A 19819-nucleotide genomic window follows, 5' to 3' on the forward strand; every position below is an offset into this window, starting at 1 on the left:
CACACCACTGCACTCCAGCCTGGGCAACATGGTGAGACCCTATCTCCAAAATAAAAGCTCTTACGATAGTGGTTGACATGTAAGGAGTGCTGACTGATGTTTTTTGTTACTAGTTTACAAAATGTCCCTGAAATATCATGTAGAAAAATCACGATTTGTTGTATATATGTTATAGATATGTATATAAAAGAGGCCAAGTGTGGTGGCTCACTCCAGTAGTCCCAGCACTTTGGGAGGCCGGGGCAGGCAGATCAATTGAGGCCAGGAGTTCGAGACCAGCCTGGCCAACATGGTGAAACCCTGTCTCTACTGAGAAAACAAAACCCACGAATATTAGCCAGGTGTGGCGGTGCATGCCTGTAATCCCAGCTACTTGGTAGGCTAAGGCAAGAGAATTGCTTAAACCGGGGAGACAGAGGTTGCAGTGAGCTGAGGTTACGCCACTGCACTCCAGCCTAGGTGACAAGAGCAAGACCTTGTCTAAAAAAATACACACACACACACACACACACGTATATATGTATATACAGATATGTATTTTTTGTATATGTATATACACATGTATATTTTATATGTATATATTTATACATATATGTATATGTGTATGCATATATTTTATATATATACATATTTTCTATGTATATACATATACACATATACATTTATACATATATTGTATATATGTACACATTTATACATATATAGTATATATATGAAAGATATTTGGTTACTTTGGAAGATGAAAATTGCCTGACTTTAAGAAATTGACCTAGATTGAAAGTAAATGACCAAAGGATTGCCTTATAAAAACACTTAAATTTGTCTAGAAATTTTGTTCCTGCTCCAAACACAATGATGATCCGAAGCTGATTTTGATAATAAACTGAGTTTTTCTTGGTTTCTTTTGAACAGGTTGGTTCAAAGCTAATCTCTTGTCACAAGCTGGTATTGGCTTGTGTTATTCCCTACTTTAGAGCCATGTTTCTTTCTGAAATGGCCGAAGCCAAGCAAACGCTGATTGAGATTAGAGATTTTGATGGTGACGCAATAGAAGACTTGGTAAAGTTTGTCTATTCTTCACGGCTCACTTTGACTGTAGACAACGTCCAACCTCTCTTATATGCAGCCTGTATTCTGCAGGTTGAACTGGTGGCTAGAGCTTGTTGTGAATACATGAAGTTACATTTTCATCCCTCCAACTGCCTGGCAGTAAGAGCCTTTGCAGAAAGTCACAATCGAATAGACTTAATGGATATGGCAGATCAGTATGCCTGTGAGCATTTTACTGAAGTAGTGGAGTGTGAAGACTTTGTAAGTGTATCACCCCAGCACCTCCATAAGCTTTTGTCTTCCAGTGATCTAAATATTGAAAATGAAAAGCAAGTCTATAATGCTGCCATGAAGTGGCTTCTTGCCAATCCTCAGCATCATTCCAAATGGTTGGATGAAACACTTGCACAGGTAGGGGCTGAAATAAGATTTCACATAGAAATGAAATACAGAAGCAAATCAAGAGGCTTCATTTATTTTGAAAAGTGTAGATTATTTGAAGGAATATAGAAATTATTGATGAAATACAATGATAAAAATGGCTTTTAGCTCTCTGTCTTTCCTATTAACTTGCTGTACTGTTTCAGGATGAATCTAAATTTGTCACATTTGAATTAGCAATATCATTCTCTGCTTTTTAACCTGAAAATATTCCTTTGGGATACTAATGATGAGTATTTTATGTATGCTAATAGAAAATGGTTTGAGGAAACAGCCCTAAATATAATTTATAATGACGTTTCTAAATTTTAATGCATCATTTTGCTAATAAAAAGTATAGTTATTCTAATGTGTGTAGATTTATTATGCAAAGAATCATAGGACATCACTTTATATTTTCTTCTCTCACCATACGTTGACTTTTTTTAAACCTCAGAAATGTGTCTCATTATTGTTACTGTTATTACTTTTTACTGTTAATAGGAGTTACTGGGATAAAAAGATTATAGGCCCTTGTGATCTTTCCTTTCTTTTGTCTTCCTCCCCTTTCCTTTCTCTCTCTTCCCTCCTTTCCCTCCTCCCTTTTTTCCTTTCTCCATTTATTCCTGAGAAGTAAAATGATGTTTTGTTACTTAAAAGAGGAGTGTTCTTATTTTTCTAAATTAAATGCTTTGTTAAAACTTTGTGCTTGATAAAAGCACTCAATGCTAATTCTCATAATTTTTAGTAACATAAAGTTTCTCAATAGCATTACAAGAAACTTTAACAAATAGAAGAATGAAAGTGCTTAAAATGACCAGTGTTCTCATTTTAGATATTTATAGGCAGGTGAAGTAAACCTATTCAAAGTGTGGTTATGATAAGACATATTTTTCAAGTGCATATCAAAATATTTTTGCATTCATATGGGTATCAAAGTTCAGTACACATTTAGATCTTCTCTCAGAATTATTTTGAAAGTAAATATGTCAGCAAAAGCAAATGGAAAGTTTTATTATCTTGCAGCTGTATCTTATTTGTCTATATATGTTACTTTTTAAGACATATAAGGCAGACTTTATTCAAGGGGTACCATGACAATAGATAGAGGGACTACTGCAACAAAGTCTTGCAGTTGGGGAGTGACTGGACTTAACCCCTTATGTGTGTGTGTGTGCTTTTTATTCAAAATAGCATTACCTGGTTTCATCATCCCCTTTAATCCACTGGGAAATCAGTGCATCTTTAATAGAGGAATGATGAATGCCTCTGCTGAAAGAGGGGATGCGTCCCTGAGTTAGTATATACCCTTCCAAGATTATTGATTTGAAGAAAACAGCACTTGTTTCAGATAGGAATGTTTACATTTTTAAGTAAGAAATCACATTTCCATATGTTTAATCTTAGCTTAAAAAGGCAAAAAGAACTTTACATTGTTGGTGAGAGTGTAAATTAGTTCAACCTTTGTGGAATATAGTGTGGTGATTCCTCAAGGACCTAGAAATAGAAATTCCATTTGACCCAGCAATCCCATTACTGGGTATATATCCAAAAGATTATAAATCGTTCTACTATAAGCATACATGCACATGAATGTTCATTGCAGCACTGTTTACAATAGCAAAGACCTGGAACCAACCCAAATGCCCATCGATGATAGACTGGACAGGGGAAATGTGGCACATATACATCATGGAATATTATGCAGCCATCAAAAACGATGAGTTTGTGTCCTTTTTAGGGACATGGATGAACCTGGAAACCATCATTCTCAGCAAACTGACACAAGAACAGAAAATCAAACACCGCATGTTCTCACTTATAGGCGGGTGTTGAACAATGAGAACACATGGACAGAAGGAGGGGAGCACTACTCACTGGGGTCTGTTGGGGGGAAATAGGAGAGGGACAGTGGGGGATAGGGAGTTGGGGAGAGATAGCATGGGGAGAAATGCCAGATATAGGTGAAGGGGAGGAAGGCAGCAAATCACACTGCCATGTGTGTACTTATGCAACAGTCTTGCATGTTCTTCACATGTACCCCAAAACCTAAAATGCAAAAAAAAGGGGGGGCAAAAGAACAAAGAGCAGCACTTTTGTTTTTTGATTGTGTCTTTATCAACAGAAGGACCTTGTGATTATGTCAGTACCATTTTTGGAAGTAAGTAATTTGTATGAAGACAATTGAATTATAAAGCCTATTTAAACCTATATTTAAAGTGGGTGGATGTAATTTAATGTATAATCTGATTTCATTAAAGCAGACCAGTACTGGAAATTGCTTTAGAATTTGGCACATTGAATTTCATGAACATGTGAGATTTCATGAAGTTGCAATGTAAGTTTTAAAAAGAGAACATGCTGCAGTGAAAGTGGAGAATGAACCATCTTATTTTCACTTAAATTTTATATTGCAACTTTTCATGATCTTAGGTTCGTCTGCCATTGTTGCCGGTTGATTTTCTTATGGGTGTTGTGGCAAAAGAACAGATTGTCAAGCAAAATCTAAAATGTAGAGATTTACTGGATGAAGCAAGAAATTACCACCTTCACTTGAGTAGCAGAGCAGTACCTGACTTTGAATACTCTATTCGGACTACCCCAAGGAAGCGTACTGCTGGTAACCAAATTGCTTATTGATGTAATACAATGATAAAAACTCTCCTGGAAGGATCCTTATTGTGTTTAAGGGTTGTTCATGTGTGCCCAAATATAGTTGTAAGATAATTAGTGTCTGATTGCCTCAAAGTAATAATTGGCAAATACTGTTGTATGTATGTATTTATAGTTTTTACTATACATTATTTAGTTTTACCAATAGGCCAATTTTTTAAAACGCCGTAATCAGTCCTATATACTCTGAAGAGCCTACCGAAATATCTCTTCCCTTGAGATTGTCCCAGATTCTGAACTTGGTTTACTATATTGCATTGTCATGTATTCATTTGACATGTCTTCAGTTCCTCAAAGACAGTTGAGCATCTTATTTAGGTTTGTATCCCTAGGGCCAAGCATGGAGCTTGAAATATATTGTGTGTCTAAATATTTTTTTTTTCATTTTACCAAATAAAAAGAAGGGCAGTAAACATAGCTAATATTTGTATAATTAGTTATATTAAACTCTTAGAATCTAAAGCCCTTATATTTTAGGAGGCATTCATTTTCCCAAGAAAATAGTTCATGTTCACTTCTTTTCTTGAGACATTATGCTATAAGAAGTATTACTTTTTAATATTTATAAAGTGTATATATTTGAGACACGAGGGAATACATGAGGTTCAGAAATTTAGGAAGAGGAGCTCTGAATAGAGACTTCCTCTCTATGTGGTGCTATCTAAATATACAATTATTAAATAATGATTTAAAATAGTCTTTGAAATAGCCTGAAAAACGACAAAACGCAATGAGTAGAATGAGATTTTATCTAGGTAATAAAAAGACATGCTGAAAGTCATACACCTGTTTATAAAGAAGTAGAAGAAGAAATAATTATTCTCATGTTTTATAGGTTGATGTAAATAATTAGTTTTTTTAGTTGGTTAGCTTTTTTGTTGTGAATTTAGAAAGTCAAGGTATTTGATAAAATGCTTCAAATTCAGAACTGAATTCAAACAATGTCTTAACAGCCTAGGTTATATGCCAAAATGTACTAGATGCTCAGGTAAATGATCTCTTAAATGACTGAAGCAACTTTATGTATTATATTTTAGCAAAGGATTTGATCCTCATTGTGAAATAGGTAGTTTTATTCCATTATAAGGATGAAGAGACTAAAAATTAGGTTAAAAGTATACTCAAGGCTACACATAGACATAGCAGAGAAAGGATGTGCATCCTAGTCTTTTTACTTATTTTAGTTTTTTTTCTTCCGTAATATGTTCCTACATGAACTGTATAGATGAAATACTAATTTTCACTTAAAGAAAATCTAATCAAAGATTAGTGTTACATTCTGGGGTTATAATTCTAGCTGTGCCATTGAACATCTGTAATTTTGGACAGATTTCTCAAGGCCTCAGTTTACTTGTAAACAAATTTTTTTTTCTTTTTTTTTTTTTTTGAGACAGAGTCTCACTCTGTCACCCAGACTGGGGTGCAGTGGTGCAGTCTTGGCTCACTGCAACCTCTGCCTGCCAGGTTCAAGCGATTTCTTGTGTGCACCACTACACCAGGCTAAATTTTTTTGTATTATTAGTAGAGGCAGGGTTTCACCATGTCAACCAGGCTGGTCTCAAACTCCTGACTGCAAGTGACCCACCTGCCTTAGCCTCTCAAAGTGCTGGATTATATGGGTGACCCACCGCGCCCAGCCCAATTTATAAACACATTTCTTAATCAAGGCCTCAATTTACTTATAAACAATTTGACTAAATGATCTTTACAGTTTCTGCCAACTTCATTTTTATTTTTTTATTAAAATATTTTGGCCAGGCGTGGTAGCTCACACTTGTAATCCCAGCATTTTGGGAGGCCAAGGTGGGTAGCTCACGAGGTCAGGAGATTAACACCATCCTGACCAATATGGTGAAATCCCGTGTTCGTTAAAATACAAAAAAAATTAGCCAGGCGTGGTGGCACACGCCTGTAGTCCCAGCTACTCGGGAGGCTGAGGCAGGGGAATTACTTGAACCTGGAAGGCAGAGGTTGCAGGGAGCCAAGATCACACCACTGCACTCCAGTGTGGTGACAGAGCAAGCCTCCGTCTCAAAAAAAAAAATTGAGTCAGGGTCTTGCTCTATCATCCAGGCTGGAGTGCAGTAGTACAATTATAGCTCACTGTAGCCTTGAACCTCCTATGCTGAAGCAGTCCTCCTATCTCAGCCCCCTTGAGCAGCTAAGTCCCACTTGGGTCTCACTATATTTTAGTGAGTCTCACATGTAGTGTCATGTGCCTGTGGTCCCAGGCTAGTCTTAAACACCTGGGCTCAAGTGATTCACCCATTTCAGCCTCCCGAAGTGCTGGTATTATGGGTGTGAGCTACCACACCTAATGGCTCTTCCAGCTTTAAATTTATCTAACTTAAAATATTGAATTAGTTGAAAAAGATAGCACAAGCAGCTATCAGGCATTCATTTATGCAGTCAATATTTATTAAGCAAATATTTATTAAGTGCCTACCATGTGAAAGGCTCTGGGTTAGGCATAAGAAATGCAGGCACATATAGAAGATAGCCAGACTTATTTTTGAATAACTTGTCTCATCTAGGAAAATAGACTTTTGAATAAATAAATGCAGTAAAGAATTAACAGGTGCTTTTATATCATCTTAAGATATAATGGGATGTAAAAGTAGTTATTTTCATCTTGAAAGAGTCAGAAAAGGTATTATAGGAAAGTAAACCTTAGCCTTAGTTTTGAGTAATAAATAAATGTTCTTCTGAATGCCAGTTAGGGTAAAGGGAGTTCAGGGAATTATTTAATGCCTAGTATATGGCAGGTACTGTTCTAGTCCTTGTTAATGCATAAATATTTGATACACAGTCTTAACCTACCTTAGACTCTGGTAACAGATGTCAGCATAACAGATCATTTTAATACTGTGTGTTTAATGAATGCTAATTACCAAAAGTGCTATAGGAAAACCAAAGATGTGTACTATAGGCATAGTTGCAGGAGCATGAAGTTCAAGAGAGAGAGAGCGAGCAGGGAGGAGATTGGGTTAGATCCTGGAAGACCTTTATGCTGTGATAAGTTTTTACCTTGTAAAGCAGTCTTTGTTGCTCAAAGTGTGAAGGAAGTGGTCGCCCCTGGAACAGTAGCATCAGCATTCACTTGGGAATTTGTAAGAAATGCAAATTCATGGACTTATTTCAAACCTCCTGAATCAGAAACTCTGAAATAAGGCCCAGCAATCCATAGTTTATGTCCTCCAGGTGATTCAGAATTACACTACAGTATGTGTGTGGTTTTTTTTTTTAATTGTGGTAAAATATATATAACAAAATTTGCCATTTTAAACATTTTTGTCTTATTTCTTTTTAGAGACAGGGTCTCATTCTGTCACTCAGGCTGGAATGCAGTGTTGCAATCATAGCTTACTGCAGCATCGAAATCCTGGGCTCAAGTGAGCCTCCTGCCTCAGCCTCCCATGTAGCTGGGACTACAGGCAGGCACCACCACACCTGGCTAATTTTAAATTTTTTTGTAGAGATGCTCTGTTGCCCAGGCTTGTTTCCAACTCCTGGCCTCAAATGATCCACCTGTCTCAGCCTCCAAAAATGCTGGGATTACAGGCATGAGCTACTGCACCTGCCCACTTTTTAAGTGTACAATTCAGTGGCATTCTATAAAGTTTTTGAGAAGTACTGGGGTAGGTAATAGAAGGCTATCAAAAGAGCTTTTTTGTAAGTTTACTGTGGTAAGAATCTGAAAGCAAAAAGGCCGCTAAGTATTAAGAGAGGACAGGATTTTGCAGAAGTTAGTTTAATAGGTGATGAGGGTATGAACTGTTACCAGTGGCATTGGAAATAGGAACAGATAGAACACCACAAAGAAGGAAGAGGTTGTTTAGGTAGGCAAGGAGGGGAGATCCTTTTGAACTTGTTGGGTTTGTGGTGTCTGTGGGACATCAAGTGGAGATATAGCTTGGAAATGTATATAGGAAGGTATTACAATAAAGATGGAATCTAAAACAAAGGGATGAAGTTTTCCTGAATGAGCAAAAAGTTATGTGAGAAGTACGCTCAGGTTGGAATATGGAAAACGTAGAAAGAAGGAAATAAATGGTTGGAGAAAAAGGAGAATGATATTATAGAAATCAAGGAGGTAAGATGTTTCCTGAAAAATGGTCAGTGATCAACATATCAAATGTGGCAACTGTGTTCAGTAATAAATTAACTCAGGGGTTGATTGGTTTTGTTGTGACCTTAGCAAGAGGAATTTTAGAAGGTAGGTGAGGGTATACAACATATTATAGTGAGATATTAGCAAGCAGAGATAGCTGATATACATACTCTATTCTCTGAGGGGACAAGAAGAAAATTATATTAGATTTCTAGTAACATAATTACACTGAATACTATCCAAATAACTTTTTTTTTGGTCTTTTTGCTTTTACCCAAAGTTTGAACTTTCTAAATGCTTTTCTACACTAATTTTTTTTGTTGGTTTTTTAAATTTGGCAGCTATGATTTATCTCTATTTGTGTCTTTACCTTTAGGTGTGCTGTTTTGTGTAGGTGGTCGAGGTGGATCTGGTGACCCCTTTCGGAGTATTGAATGCTATTCTATCAACAAAAACAGTTGGTTCTTTGGGCCAGAAATGAATAGCCGAAGGCGACATGTGGGTGTAATCTCTGTGGAAGGTGGGTACACGCTTGTCTGATATATCACATGATCACTGTGCACTTTTTTAAATATCTGAACTTTGAGAATTTATTTTTTATGTAAGAAAATTACAAAATTATAAATTATTTTAAATAAAATGTTTGGTAAGTGATTATTTACTTGCTTTGTGCCCACAGATGCTCAGTGTGCATCTGTTGCATATAAGTGCATCATATGGAGATGAATATCAAAGAAAATAGATATAAAGAATTAACTATTCTCAATTATATTTACCAAAAAATTAAACCAAGAAAAAATGTTTATTGAACCCAAATTATAATTACATATCATCCTTTTTAATACCCATCTAACTAAAATTAATAATTGCTGAAATTTTTTTACTCATTCCTGAAAATGAATTAATTGTAGAACCATGGATGCATTGTCAGAAAACTCTAAATGGCCACTTTTTTATTATAAAAATATAAATTAATTTTTAACAATATAAAAACATCTTCATAAAAACTGAAAACCACTTGTAACACAAACACCCAGAAATAGTTCCAGTTAACATTTCGATGTACAGTCTCTCCTCTTTTTCTGTGTGTATTTTTGTTTGTTTCATTGAGTAAAAAAATTGATCACATTAACAGTTTTATGAAAGTTGAGGTGGGAAGATCATTTGAGCCCATGAGTTCAAGACCAGCCTGGGCAATGTAGGGAGACCTTGTCTCTACAAAAAAATTTAAAAATTTAGCCAGACACAATGGTGCATGCCTGTGGTCTCAGCTACTTGGGAGTCTGAGGTAGAAGCATCACTTGAACCCAGGAGTTTGAGGCTGCATTGAGCAGTGATAACACCACTGCACTCCAGCCTGGGTCACAGAGCACGACCCTGTCTCAAAAAGAAAAACCAAACAACAAACCAGTTTTATATATATATATATATATATATATATTTTTTTTTTTTTTTTTTTTTTTTTTTTGAAATGAAGTTTCACTCTTGTTGCCCAGGCTAGAAGGCAGTGGCGCAATCTCTGCTCACTACAACCTCTGCCTCCTGGGTTCAAGGAATTTTCCTGCCTCAGCCTCCTGAGTAGCTGGGATTACAGGTGCCCACCACCATGCCAGGCTAATATTTTGTATTTTTAGTATAGATGGGGTTTCACCAAGTTGGTCTCAAACTCCTGACCTCGGATAGGATCCAAGGTGGCTGATCACTAACAGCTCAGGATTGTAGCTCTCAGTGAAAGCTCAGAGAACAAGAGGACGCCACACTTTCAGACGAATTTTCGTCGCTCACGGACCAGCAGATTTCTAGTGGAGGAGCCCCACGGGTCGCCAGCGGGACTCTTGTGGCCGGCACAGTGGTTTTGCCAGCGCCTTGGCGTGGCAGCTCTTCATGCAGAGTAAACGGGACTGGTTCCCTTACTGACCTGTGTATGGAGCTCCCGGAAGGCAGAGCCTCTTGTTGCGGACTCAAGAAGGAAGCCAGACCAGAGATTCCCGGGCAGAAGAGCACCATCAGTCTTATCGCTGCTATTTTGGCCGGCGCAGTGGGTTGCTTGAATCCCAGCACTGGGAATCAATAAATTGGACGTCGACTCAGAAACCTAATTAGAAAGGCAGTAATTGTAAAGACGACAGATGGATAAATTTATAATAAAGGGAAAAAAAACAGCCTAAGAAGGCCGAGCATACCCAAAATCAGAACCCCTCTCCCTCTACAGGGGATTGCAGTTCCTCATCAGCAACAGAACAAGCCCTGATGGAAAAGGACTGTGTTCCATTATCTGAAGTAGGCTTAAGAAGGTGGATGATAAGAAACTTCTGGGAATTAAAAGAACTTGTTCTAACCCAATGTAAAGAAACTAAGAACTTTGAAAAAAGGTTTGACGAAATGCTGAAAAGAATAGACAATATAGAGAGGAATATAAATGAACTAACGGAGTTGAAAAATACAACACAAGAACTTAGTGAAATATGCACAAGTTTAAATAGCAGAATGGATCAAGCAGAAGAAAGGATATCAGAGGTCGAAGACCAACTTAATGAAATAAAACGACAAGACAAGAATAGAGAAAAAAGGATGAAAAGGAATGAGCAAAGTCTCCAAGAAATATGGGACTATGTGAAAAGACCCAATCTACGTTTGATTGGTGTACCTGAATGTGATGGAGAGAATGAATCCAAGCTGGAAAATACTTTTCAGGATATTATCCAGGAAAATTTTCCCAATCTAGCAAAGCAAGGCACTGTTCAACCCCAGGTAATACAGAGAACACCACAAAGATATTCCTCAAGACGAGCAACCCCAAGGCACATAATTATTAGATTCACCAGGATTGAAATGAAGGAGAAAATACTAAGGGCAGCCAGAGAGAAAGGTCAGGTTACCCATAAAGGGACGCCTATTAGACTTACAGCAGATCTCTCAGCAGAAACCCTACAAGCCAGAAGAGAGTGGGGGCCAATATTCAACATACTTAAAGAACAGAACTTTCAGCCTAGAATCTCATACCCTGCCAAACTAAGCTTCACAATTGAAGGAAAAATAAAATCTTTTATGAACAAGCAAGTACTCAGAGATGTTATTACCACCAGGCCTGCTTTACAAGAACTTCTGAAAGAAGCATTATACATAGAAAGGAACAACCAGTATTAGCCTTTCTAAAAATATACCAAAAAGTAAAGAGCATCAACGTAAAGAAGAATTTACATCAACGAATGGATAAAATAGCCAGTTAACATCAAATGGCAGTAACACTAAATTTAAATCGACTAAATTCCCCAATCAAAAGATACAGCCAAAACCTAATGGTATATCCAAAGAGACACAAAGACTCAAAACAAAGGGTTGGAGAAAAATTTACCAACCAAATGGAGAGCAAAAATAAATAAATAAACAAAAAGCAGGAGTTGCAATTCTCACATTTGATAAAATAGATTTCAAAGCAACAAAGATACAGTGGTAAAAGGATCAATGCAACAGTAAGAGATCTTAATACCCAGATACATAAGACCCATAATGAGATTTAGACTCAACGAGACAGAAAATTAATAAGGATATCCAGGACTTCAACTCAGATCTGGAACAAGTAAACTCAATAAATATTTATAGAGTTCTCCATTTTAAATACACAAAATATTGATCAGCCATTATTAATACCCATTTTTAGAATGAAGCAATATTCCTGTTCTCTCTCCCTCTTTTTCTTCCTCTTTCTTCCTCTCCTTCTCTCCTTTTTTTACTTTTCAACATCCTAGTCCCTCACCTCTACTCAATACATTCCTCTGAACACCTGATTCCTTGTGATTCTCCCATCCCACTGAAACCTCCAATTCAAAAAAAAACTCCTGACCTCAGGTGGTCCACCCACCTCAGCCTTCCAAAGTGCTGGGATTACAGGCATGAGCCACCATGCCTGGCCACCAGTTTTATATTTTAAAATATCTAAGAAGAGCATTTTTCCATTTTATTAAATGTTCTTTGAAGGCAAGATTAGTGATTTCATCTACCAAGTAATAAAACGTTGGGAAACCTAAGTGGGGGTATAGTATTAGAGCATTTACTAATAAATTACTTCATGTAGAAGAACAGCATGTTTAGTGCAAGCTTACATTGATTTTTCATTCAACTACTGAAATGACATTGATCCTAATGTTGGACAAAGGAGCAGTTGTTGAAAATTAACTTATGGTGACATTTTAATTATATAATGTTTATATGTATAACATTCATGTTATTAATTTATTTGGAGTCAAATGAAAATACTTCTCTATTTGACAGGTAAAGTGTATGCAGTAGGTGGACATGATGGAAATGAACATTTAGGTAGCATGGAGATGTTTGATCCTCTCACTAATAAATGGATGATGAAGGCATCAATGAACACAAAGAGGTAGATCAGCATGGAAAGTTATTTTGAACTTATGGTGGAAATAAAGTTTCATAAAATTTAAAGGCCTTATTTTAAACTTTTTTCTATTTTAGAAACTTTACCTTCTTAAACACATTTTGTTAGCATGTCCAAGGTGATGCTTTGTTACCACTTTTTATTTTTTTTTAGAATTAAAAATGCAATAATGGTTTAGAGTACCATATGGTAGTCACAGTTTTCACTTATACATGAAGATTGATTTTTTTCTGACGTTTTATTTTGAGATAATTTTAGTTTTTCCAGAGAAGTGCAAAAATAGTAAAGTTCCTGTGTACTAGTGGTTCTCAACTGAAGATAATTTTGTCCCCTCTGTGGGACACTTGGCAGTGTCTGGAGACATTTTTGGTTGTCACAGCAGGGGGATGGGAAGATTGCTGCTAACATCTATGGGAAGAAGTCAGGGATGCTGCTAAAGACTCTATAATGCACAGGACAGCCCCCACAACAAAGAATCTTCTACCCCAAATGCCAGTGGCAAAGAGAATGCCAAATGCCAGTGCCAAATGGCAAAACCTTGCCGTCTGCCCTGCACCCAGCTTCCCATAATGTTAACATGTCATACAGCCATAGTAGCAATTAAAATTACCATTGATACAGTACTGTTAATAAATCTGTAGACTTTTTGGGTCAAATTTCTCATACATTCTTTTGTTTTGTTTTGTTTTTGTTTTCTGTTTTTTAATTCTTTTTCTGTTGTAAAATTTCCCATACATTCTTATGCTTTTAATTGATTTTTCTTGTCTGATTTTATTGCCTAATAATCTAATACAGGTGAATAGTGGCAGAGATGGTAGATGTTTTTGTCTTGTTCCTGATCTTGTTAGAAAAGTAGTATTTCACTATTAAATAAGATACTGACTTTAGAAATAAGGTATCTATATTTTTATCATGTTAAGAAAATTGTCCTCGATTTCTATTTTCTTCATTGATTTTTACCCTGATGAGCATTAATATTTTAAATTCTCACCTACATATTTATGTTCTCATTTACGTATTTGTGTTCTAATGTTTGTATTCTCATGAACATAAACTAGAATATATGTTGATTAATATATCACTCTAAAGGGGAGATTTTCAGTAACATACTTAGTACTCTAACCTGTTTGACACTTTTATTAATGACTTGAATACCAAACTTTTAGGTATCCTAAGGTCGAAAGATCACTAAGACATGTGACCAAATCAAGATTCTAAAGACAGAGTAGGCTACTCTAGGCAAAAACCTAAAAAATGTTAAAATTGGAGTTAGAAGTTAAAACCTGCCTTAGGTATTTTAAAAACTCAGTTACACCAGTACAACATAACATGGTGGGAAATTGGGTTTATGATTGTTTCATATGGAGAAAAGTACCTGAACCATTATGAAATACAGTTCAGGAAAGGAAAAAGGTGAATATAATATAGTTGCCTACATTAAAAGAAGTGAAGCCTTAGATTAAGGGAGTTTACAGTTGTATTGTTCTTGACACTGATATCTCCAAATCTGTAGCTGTGGTGTTGAAGTAGGATATATAACACCAGTTGGGATATGGAAATAAAAGCTTAGACTCTGTACGTTTTTAAAAATTTATTTTGGGTGGATGTTTTATAATGTAACTTACTAGTACAGTAATGTGTTTATAATTTGAACATAAGATTAATAGAAGGTGTACAAAATTGATTATTATAAATGTGAGAATGATAATCTGGAATACATGTAATTAAGAACTAGCAGGTTAGTAATTCATCTGAAAACCATGTTATCTAGAAAAAATAGTTGAAAGGTTGTGATCTGGAGACAAGAAAATTTACAGGAGTAACTAGATATTTTAAGAGGTGTATGTTGCTTTAGTAGGAATAAATAAATATTTCTTTATGATTCAGTATAGTAGGAATGAAACATACTGTAATTCCTCCCAGTGACTGGAATTCTATATGTCAGAAAGATCACATATATTTTGTACCAAATGGGAGATTAAATTGGATTGACTGTTATTTTTCTTTTTCAATTTATTGTTCAATAAATAGCATGAGGATTTCAAAGACTGAGCTTAATAATTTATATAAAACTAGATATTAGAAAGACTAGAATACTAGAATAATTCTGCCTCTGGGTCAGAGTGAAAATATAATTCAAGAAGAGAGAAGAAGGCTATCTGAGTAAATATTGAAAATATTGCTGAAGAGTTTCTTTTAATAAAACTGCCAGTGGGCCAGGCATGGTGGCTCATGCCTGTAATCCAAGCACTTTGGGGGACTGAGGTGGGTGGATTACCTGAGGTCAGGAGTTTGAGACCAGCCTGCCCAACATGGCAAAACTCTGTCTCTACTAAAAATACAAAAATTAGCTGGCATGGGGAAGGGTGCCTGTAATCCCAGCTGCTAGAGAGGCTGAGGCATAAGAATTGCTTGAACCCAGGAGGTAGAGATTGCAGTGAGCTGATAACATGCCTGGATGCCAAGAGTCTCTGTCTCAAAAACAAAAAACAAAAAACTGCAGGTTATATATTTATATATTTATTTATATTTATAAATATATCGCCCACAGTTTAATTAAAAGAAAGAAAGAAACCTGAACTAGTAAAACCGTACCTCAGACATTGTGGCTTATATGGTTGGCAAACTAGCACCATTGTGTAAGAGTTAAAAATGACTTGTTATCAAAATGAGCAGTTAAAAAATAAACCACACATGGGGAGATGTGCTTCTAATTTTCTGTTTTTGATTAATATAACAATATTTTCAACTGGGTTTTCTTCATATGTTAAAATATGAAAGATTAAATAGAAATGTGAAGACATTTGAAGGTTTTTTTCCCCTCATGAGAAAGAATCCTAGGGGGGAAAAAAGCTAAGGAATGACAGTTTAATACTTTAGTAGGGAGTGATTTATACCACGTGATAACTGCATGGATTAAAATGGGGGATAAAATCCCAAAGTACATTTTTAATCTTTATATATCTGCCTCTGTGTGGCTTACACTGTAGAAGAGAAGATACAAATAATGATATAAGGGCAATAATATTAGCACAGGGTGAGTAAAGGTTGCTTGAGAAGTGCAGAACATCTTAATGAAGTCTCATTTAATTTAAGATCTGAAGAAATTGCAGAATTTAGCCTGATTAAGTTATTGTAGGTGGACTGAGTGGTGAGTGGAGGGAGATGAAGAGCCTTCAAAAATTCGGAGATGAAAGAGAGCAAAGAACATGAAAGAGGTCCAGTGTGGTTGAAAGATTAAGGGAAAGAGGGTCTAGAAATGAGGCAGAAGGAATAAGTAAAGGATGAAGGCCTTTGAAGTTTGCCAAGGATATTTTATCTGATGGACTTTGAATTAAACATATATTTAATATGCATGTATATTAAATATACATTTTATATTTTTAAATAGTAGGGGAATTATAGGATCAAATTTCTCTTTTTAGAGAACTTATGCATACAAAATGGAGGAGAGATTTGAGGATGACCAGAGTGAAAACAGTCTAACAGAGCAAAAAGGGTTATTTCAATTCTTCATCCCCTGGTATAAAGAAATAATGGTGGCTTGGACTAAACTGATAGAAATTGACATAGAGAAAGGAGAATGTATTTCAAAGACAGTTCAGAGGTATATAGTCAGTAAGACTTTATGATAATTAGAACAATTAGATAGAGGCAAGGATGATTCTTCAGTTTCTGCCTTAAGCAACTGGATGGGTAGTGGTATGATTTCTGAGTTAGGAAAACAAAGTGGTGAATGGAATAAAATTTTTGTTTTGTGATGGGGGTGTATTAGTTTTCTATGTCTGTGTAACCAGTTGCCACCAGTTTAGCAGCTTAAAGTAGCACTCGTTTATTAGCTCACATTTCAAAAGTCATGCAGGTTTGCTGGGTTTTCTACTTAGGGTCCCACAAGGTCAGAATCAAGAGGTTGGGCTAGGCTTTTATCTGAAGGCTCTAGGGAAGAAGCCACTTTCAAGGCGATTTAGATTATTGATAGAATTCAGTTTTTTGTGGCTATAGGACTGAGTTTCTCATTTTTATTGGCTGTTGACTAGCAGTCACTTTCAGATCCTTTCCACATGTTCCCCTCCACCTTCAAACAAGCAATGGCATACTGCATTCACCTGGTTTTTTGAATTTCTGACTACCAGCTTGAGAAACCTCTCTGTTTTTGAAGGTTTGTGTGATTAGATTAGGCCCAACAAGGTCACCTCCCTTTTTCCATATAATGTAGCATAATTATGAGAGTAACACCAGGGGATGAAAGTCATGGGGCACAGGGAGTATCTTACAATCCTCCCTACAACAGATGGTGGGCAATGAGTTTCATTTCAGATTAAAGTTAAGATTGAAGAGCCAGCAGGACAGATTTGAGGTAGAAATTGGGTATATGTCTGGAAATAAATATTTGAATTATCACAAATCTGTAGAAATAATGGGATTGCTTAGGGAGAAAAAGTGTAGAGTGATCCTTAGGGAACTTTATAATTTAATGATGGAGTAAAGAAGACACTGATAAAGGAAGCTGAAAAGCACTAGCCAAAGATGTAGGAATGGACTAAAATTTGTGTTGTTATGAAAATCAAGAGAGTTTTGAGGAGTAGGAAATAAGCCAGTAATGTTGTCTGCTTTTGTGGTTTGAGGAGAGGGACAATTATTAGGCATACTTACTTTACTTTCCTGACCTAACATCCTTACATTCTAGAGAACATGTGTATTTGTTCTTACACACATGAAAATTTTTATAACCACAGTATTTGGTAAGTCATAGCTTTATATCCAAGTGAAAAGAGGTTGAGGACACTGGAAGTGAATGAATTCTTATCCTTAAGAATTCTTTTGTTGGATACTCTCTGATAAATTTAGAGTTAGAATCTCAGTGAAGCAGTTGTTTTCTCCAGTAATAACAAAAGCTAATAATTCATAGCACTAAATATGGGCCAGACATTCTTCTTTGTGCTTTTCCTGTATTAACTCATTAATGCCAGCTATGTCTCAGATGAGAAACAAGGTAGTAGAGGTTTATAAATTATCCAAGCTAGTAACAAAATAATAGTTTGATAATAGTTCAACTTTTTGATTGATGCAGTGTTTTTTAAGAAATTAAGATTTTTTGTGTGTGATCACTGTTAAATAAATTAGCTTTTAACATGGGCCAAGTCTCTTACTTTCAAAGAAAAGTAAATACCCTTCAGAAATAAAGCAATGTGATATAAAACTTGTAGTACCAAATTTGATATTCTTTTGTGTGGTAGAATGAAACCTTGCAATAAAATGAGCTTTGTAATTGCATGGATTTATAAGTGAGATTGGCTTCTGACTCCACTGCAAAACTTCTCTGTCAACTCATTAACCTCTCAATTACGCAACTGTGTGTTGCGCTAATTGAATATTTTAGACTTTTTTTGAGACTGAGTCTTGCTCTGTCACCAGTCTGGAGTGCAGAGGCACAGTCTCAGCTCACTGCAACCTCCACCTCCTGGGTTCAGGAGATTCCCCTGCCTCAGCCTCCCGAGTAGCTGGGACTACAGTTGCATGCCACCACGCCCGGCTAATTTTTTATATTTTAATAGAGACAAGATTTCACCATGTTGGCCAGAATGGTCTCAATCTCCTGACCTCATGATCTGCCCATCTCAACCTCCCAAAATGCTGGGATTACAGGCGTGAGCCATCATGCCCGACTTATTTTGGACTCTTTTATACTATTTTATTGGGTTATACTTTATTGTTTTGAGTTTAAAGTAGTCTGTGTAGGCTATGCACTGTACAACTTTAGGGGACAGTATTCACATAGGGTTGCAGAGTTTGGCAATTCTCTAGCCATCTATTGAAAAGCTTTGATAAATCTTAATGGAAACAAACTATACTATTTGAAGATTAACATGATAAATGATTTACATTAGCACCATTTTTTTGTGTGTCACTTTTTTTGTAGAAACAAACCCAGTTGCTGACGTATGTTTTATTGTCTTTGCAGGCGAGGAATTGCCTTGGCTTCCTTAGGAGGCCCAATTTATGCGATTGGAGGGTTAGATGACAATACTTGCTTCAATGATGTGGAGAGATATGACATAGAGTCTGATCAGTGGAGTACAGTGGCACCAATGAATACTCCCCGTGGAGGAGTTGGCTCTGTTGCTCTAATAGTAAGTTATATGGCAACTTGCCCTTGAATTACATTGCATCACATTCATTAAGGAAAGGTCCAATATATTATCACCAGTATGAAGATACTGTATATCATATTATTTCATGAAATACTGCCTTGTACATTCTAATTTACCATTAGGACAATACAGAAGTAAATTTAAAATCTAATGTCGTGTGTTTTGTTTGACTCTTTTTATTTCAGAACCATGTTTATGCAGTAGGTGGCAATGATGGAATGGCTTCTTTATCTAGCGTGGAAAGATATGATCCACATCTGGATAAGTGGATAGAAGTTAAAGAAATGGGTCAACGAAGAGCAGGCAATGGAGTTAGCAAGCTTCATGGTTGCTTATATGTAGTTGGTAAGTAGATGGGTATTTCTCAAATATATCATTATATACAGTGACAACTGTTATATAACAGAGTAACAAAAAATTATATTGCTTTTAGCCTTAAGTAGAATCAGTCCTAAGATGTGCTTTTGAATTCTTTCCTATTAAATTTTGTTTATAATTAACAGATAAGAATTGTACATGTTTGATGTGATGCTTTTGAAATTTTTTTTTTTTTTTTAAAGAGGGAGACAGTGTCTTTCTGTTGCCCAAGCTAGAGTGCAGTGGCACAGTCATAGCTCACTGCAGCCTTGAACTCCTGGGCTCACATGATCTTCCTGTCTCAGCCGCTCAAGTAGCTAGGACTACAAGCCCATGCTACCACACACCGTTTTGTTCTGTTTTTTTCTTTTGGTAAAGATGGGTCCTTGCTGTGCTGCCCAGGCTGGTCATGAATGACTAGCCTTAAGTGACCCTCCTGCCTTGGCCTCCCAGAGTGCTAGGCTTACAGGCATGGGCCACCATGCCCAGCTGAATTGTTAAGGTTACATTTATAATTTTTGTTTAAATCTTCATCTTTCATGTTTAAAACATGTACAAAGTCTGATTTGTTTTTCTCAACCTTATTTCAAGGGAAATTACGTTGAATGCTTCAAGTAAGCCAGTAGGTCTTTCCCTCCCCTCCCCTCCCCTCCCCTC

The 19819-nt window shown here is 36.3% G+C and overlaps 1 protein-coding gene across 4 annotated transcripts in view; it reads left to right on the top strand.

The window, feature by feature from the left end:
• The window catches only part of KLHL8 (kelch like family member 8), a 61730-nt gene that overhangs the window by 33377 nt on the left and 8534 nt on the right, over nt 1–19819 (top strand). For 3 of the 4 annotated variants that reach the window (XM_017970435.4, XM_008993019.5, XM_035293346.3), the window contains 6 exons: nt 913–1461; nt 3904–4090; nt 8631–8774; nt 12527–12638; nt 18616–18784; nt 18991–19150. In XM_017970435.4, coding sequence (XP_017825924.1) covers nt 913–1461; nt 3904–4090; nt 8631–8774; nt 12527–12638; nt 18616–18784; nt 18991–19150 — 1321 coding nt within the window. The remainder of the gene's footprint in view (nt 1–912; nt 1462–3903; nt 4091–8630; nt 8775–12526; nt 12639–18615; nt 18785–18990; nt 19151–19819) is intronic. The other variant, XM_008993021.5, reaches the window with a different exon arrangement.

The sequence above is a fragment of the Callithrix jacchus genome, chromosome 3, assembly GCF_049354715.1.
Source record: "Callithrix jacchus isolate 240 chromosome 3, calJac240_pri, whole genome shotgun sequence".
Lineage (NCBI taxonomy): Eukaryota > Metazoa > Chordata > Mammalia > Primates > Cebidae > Callithrix > Callithrix jacchus.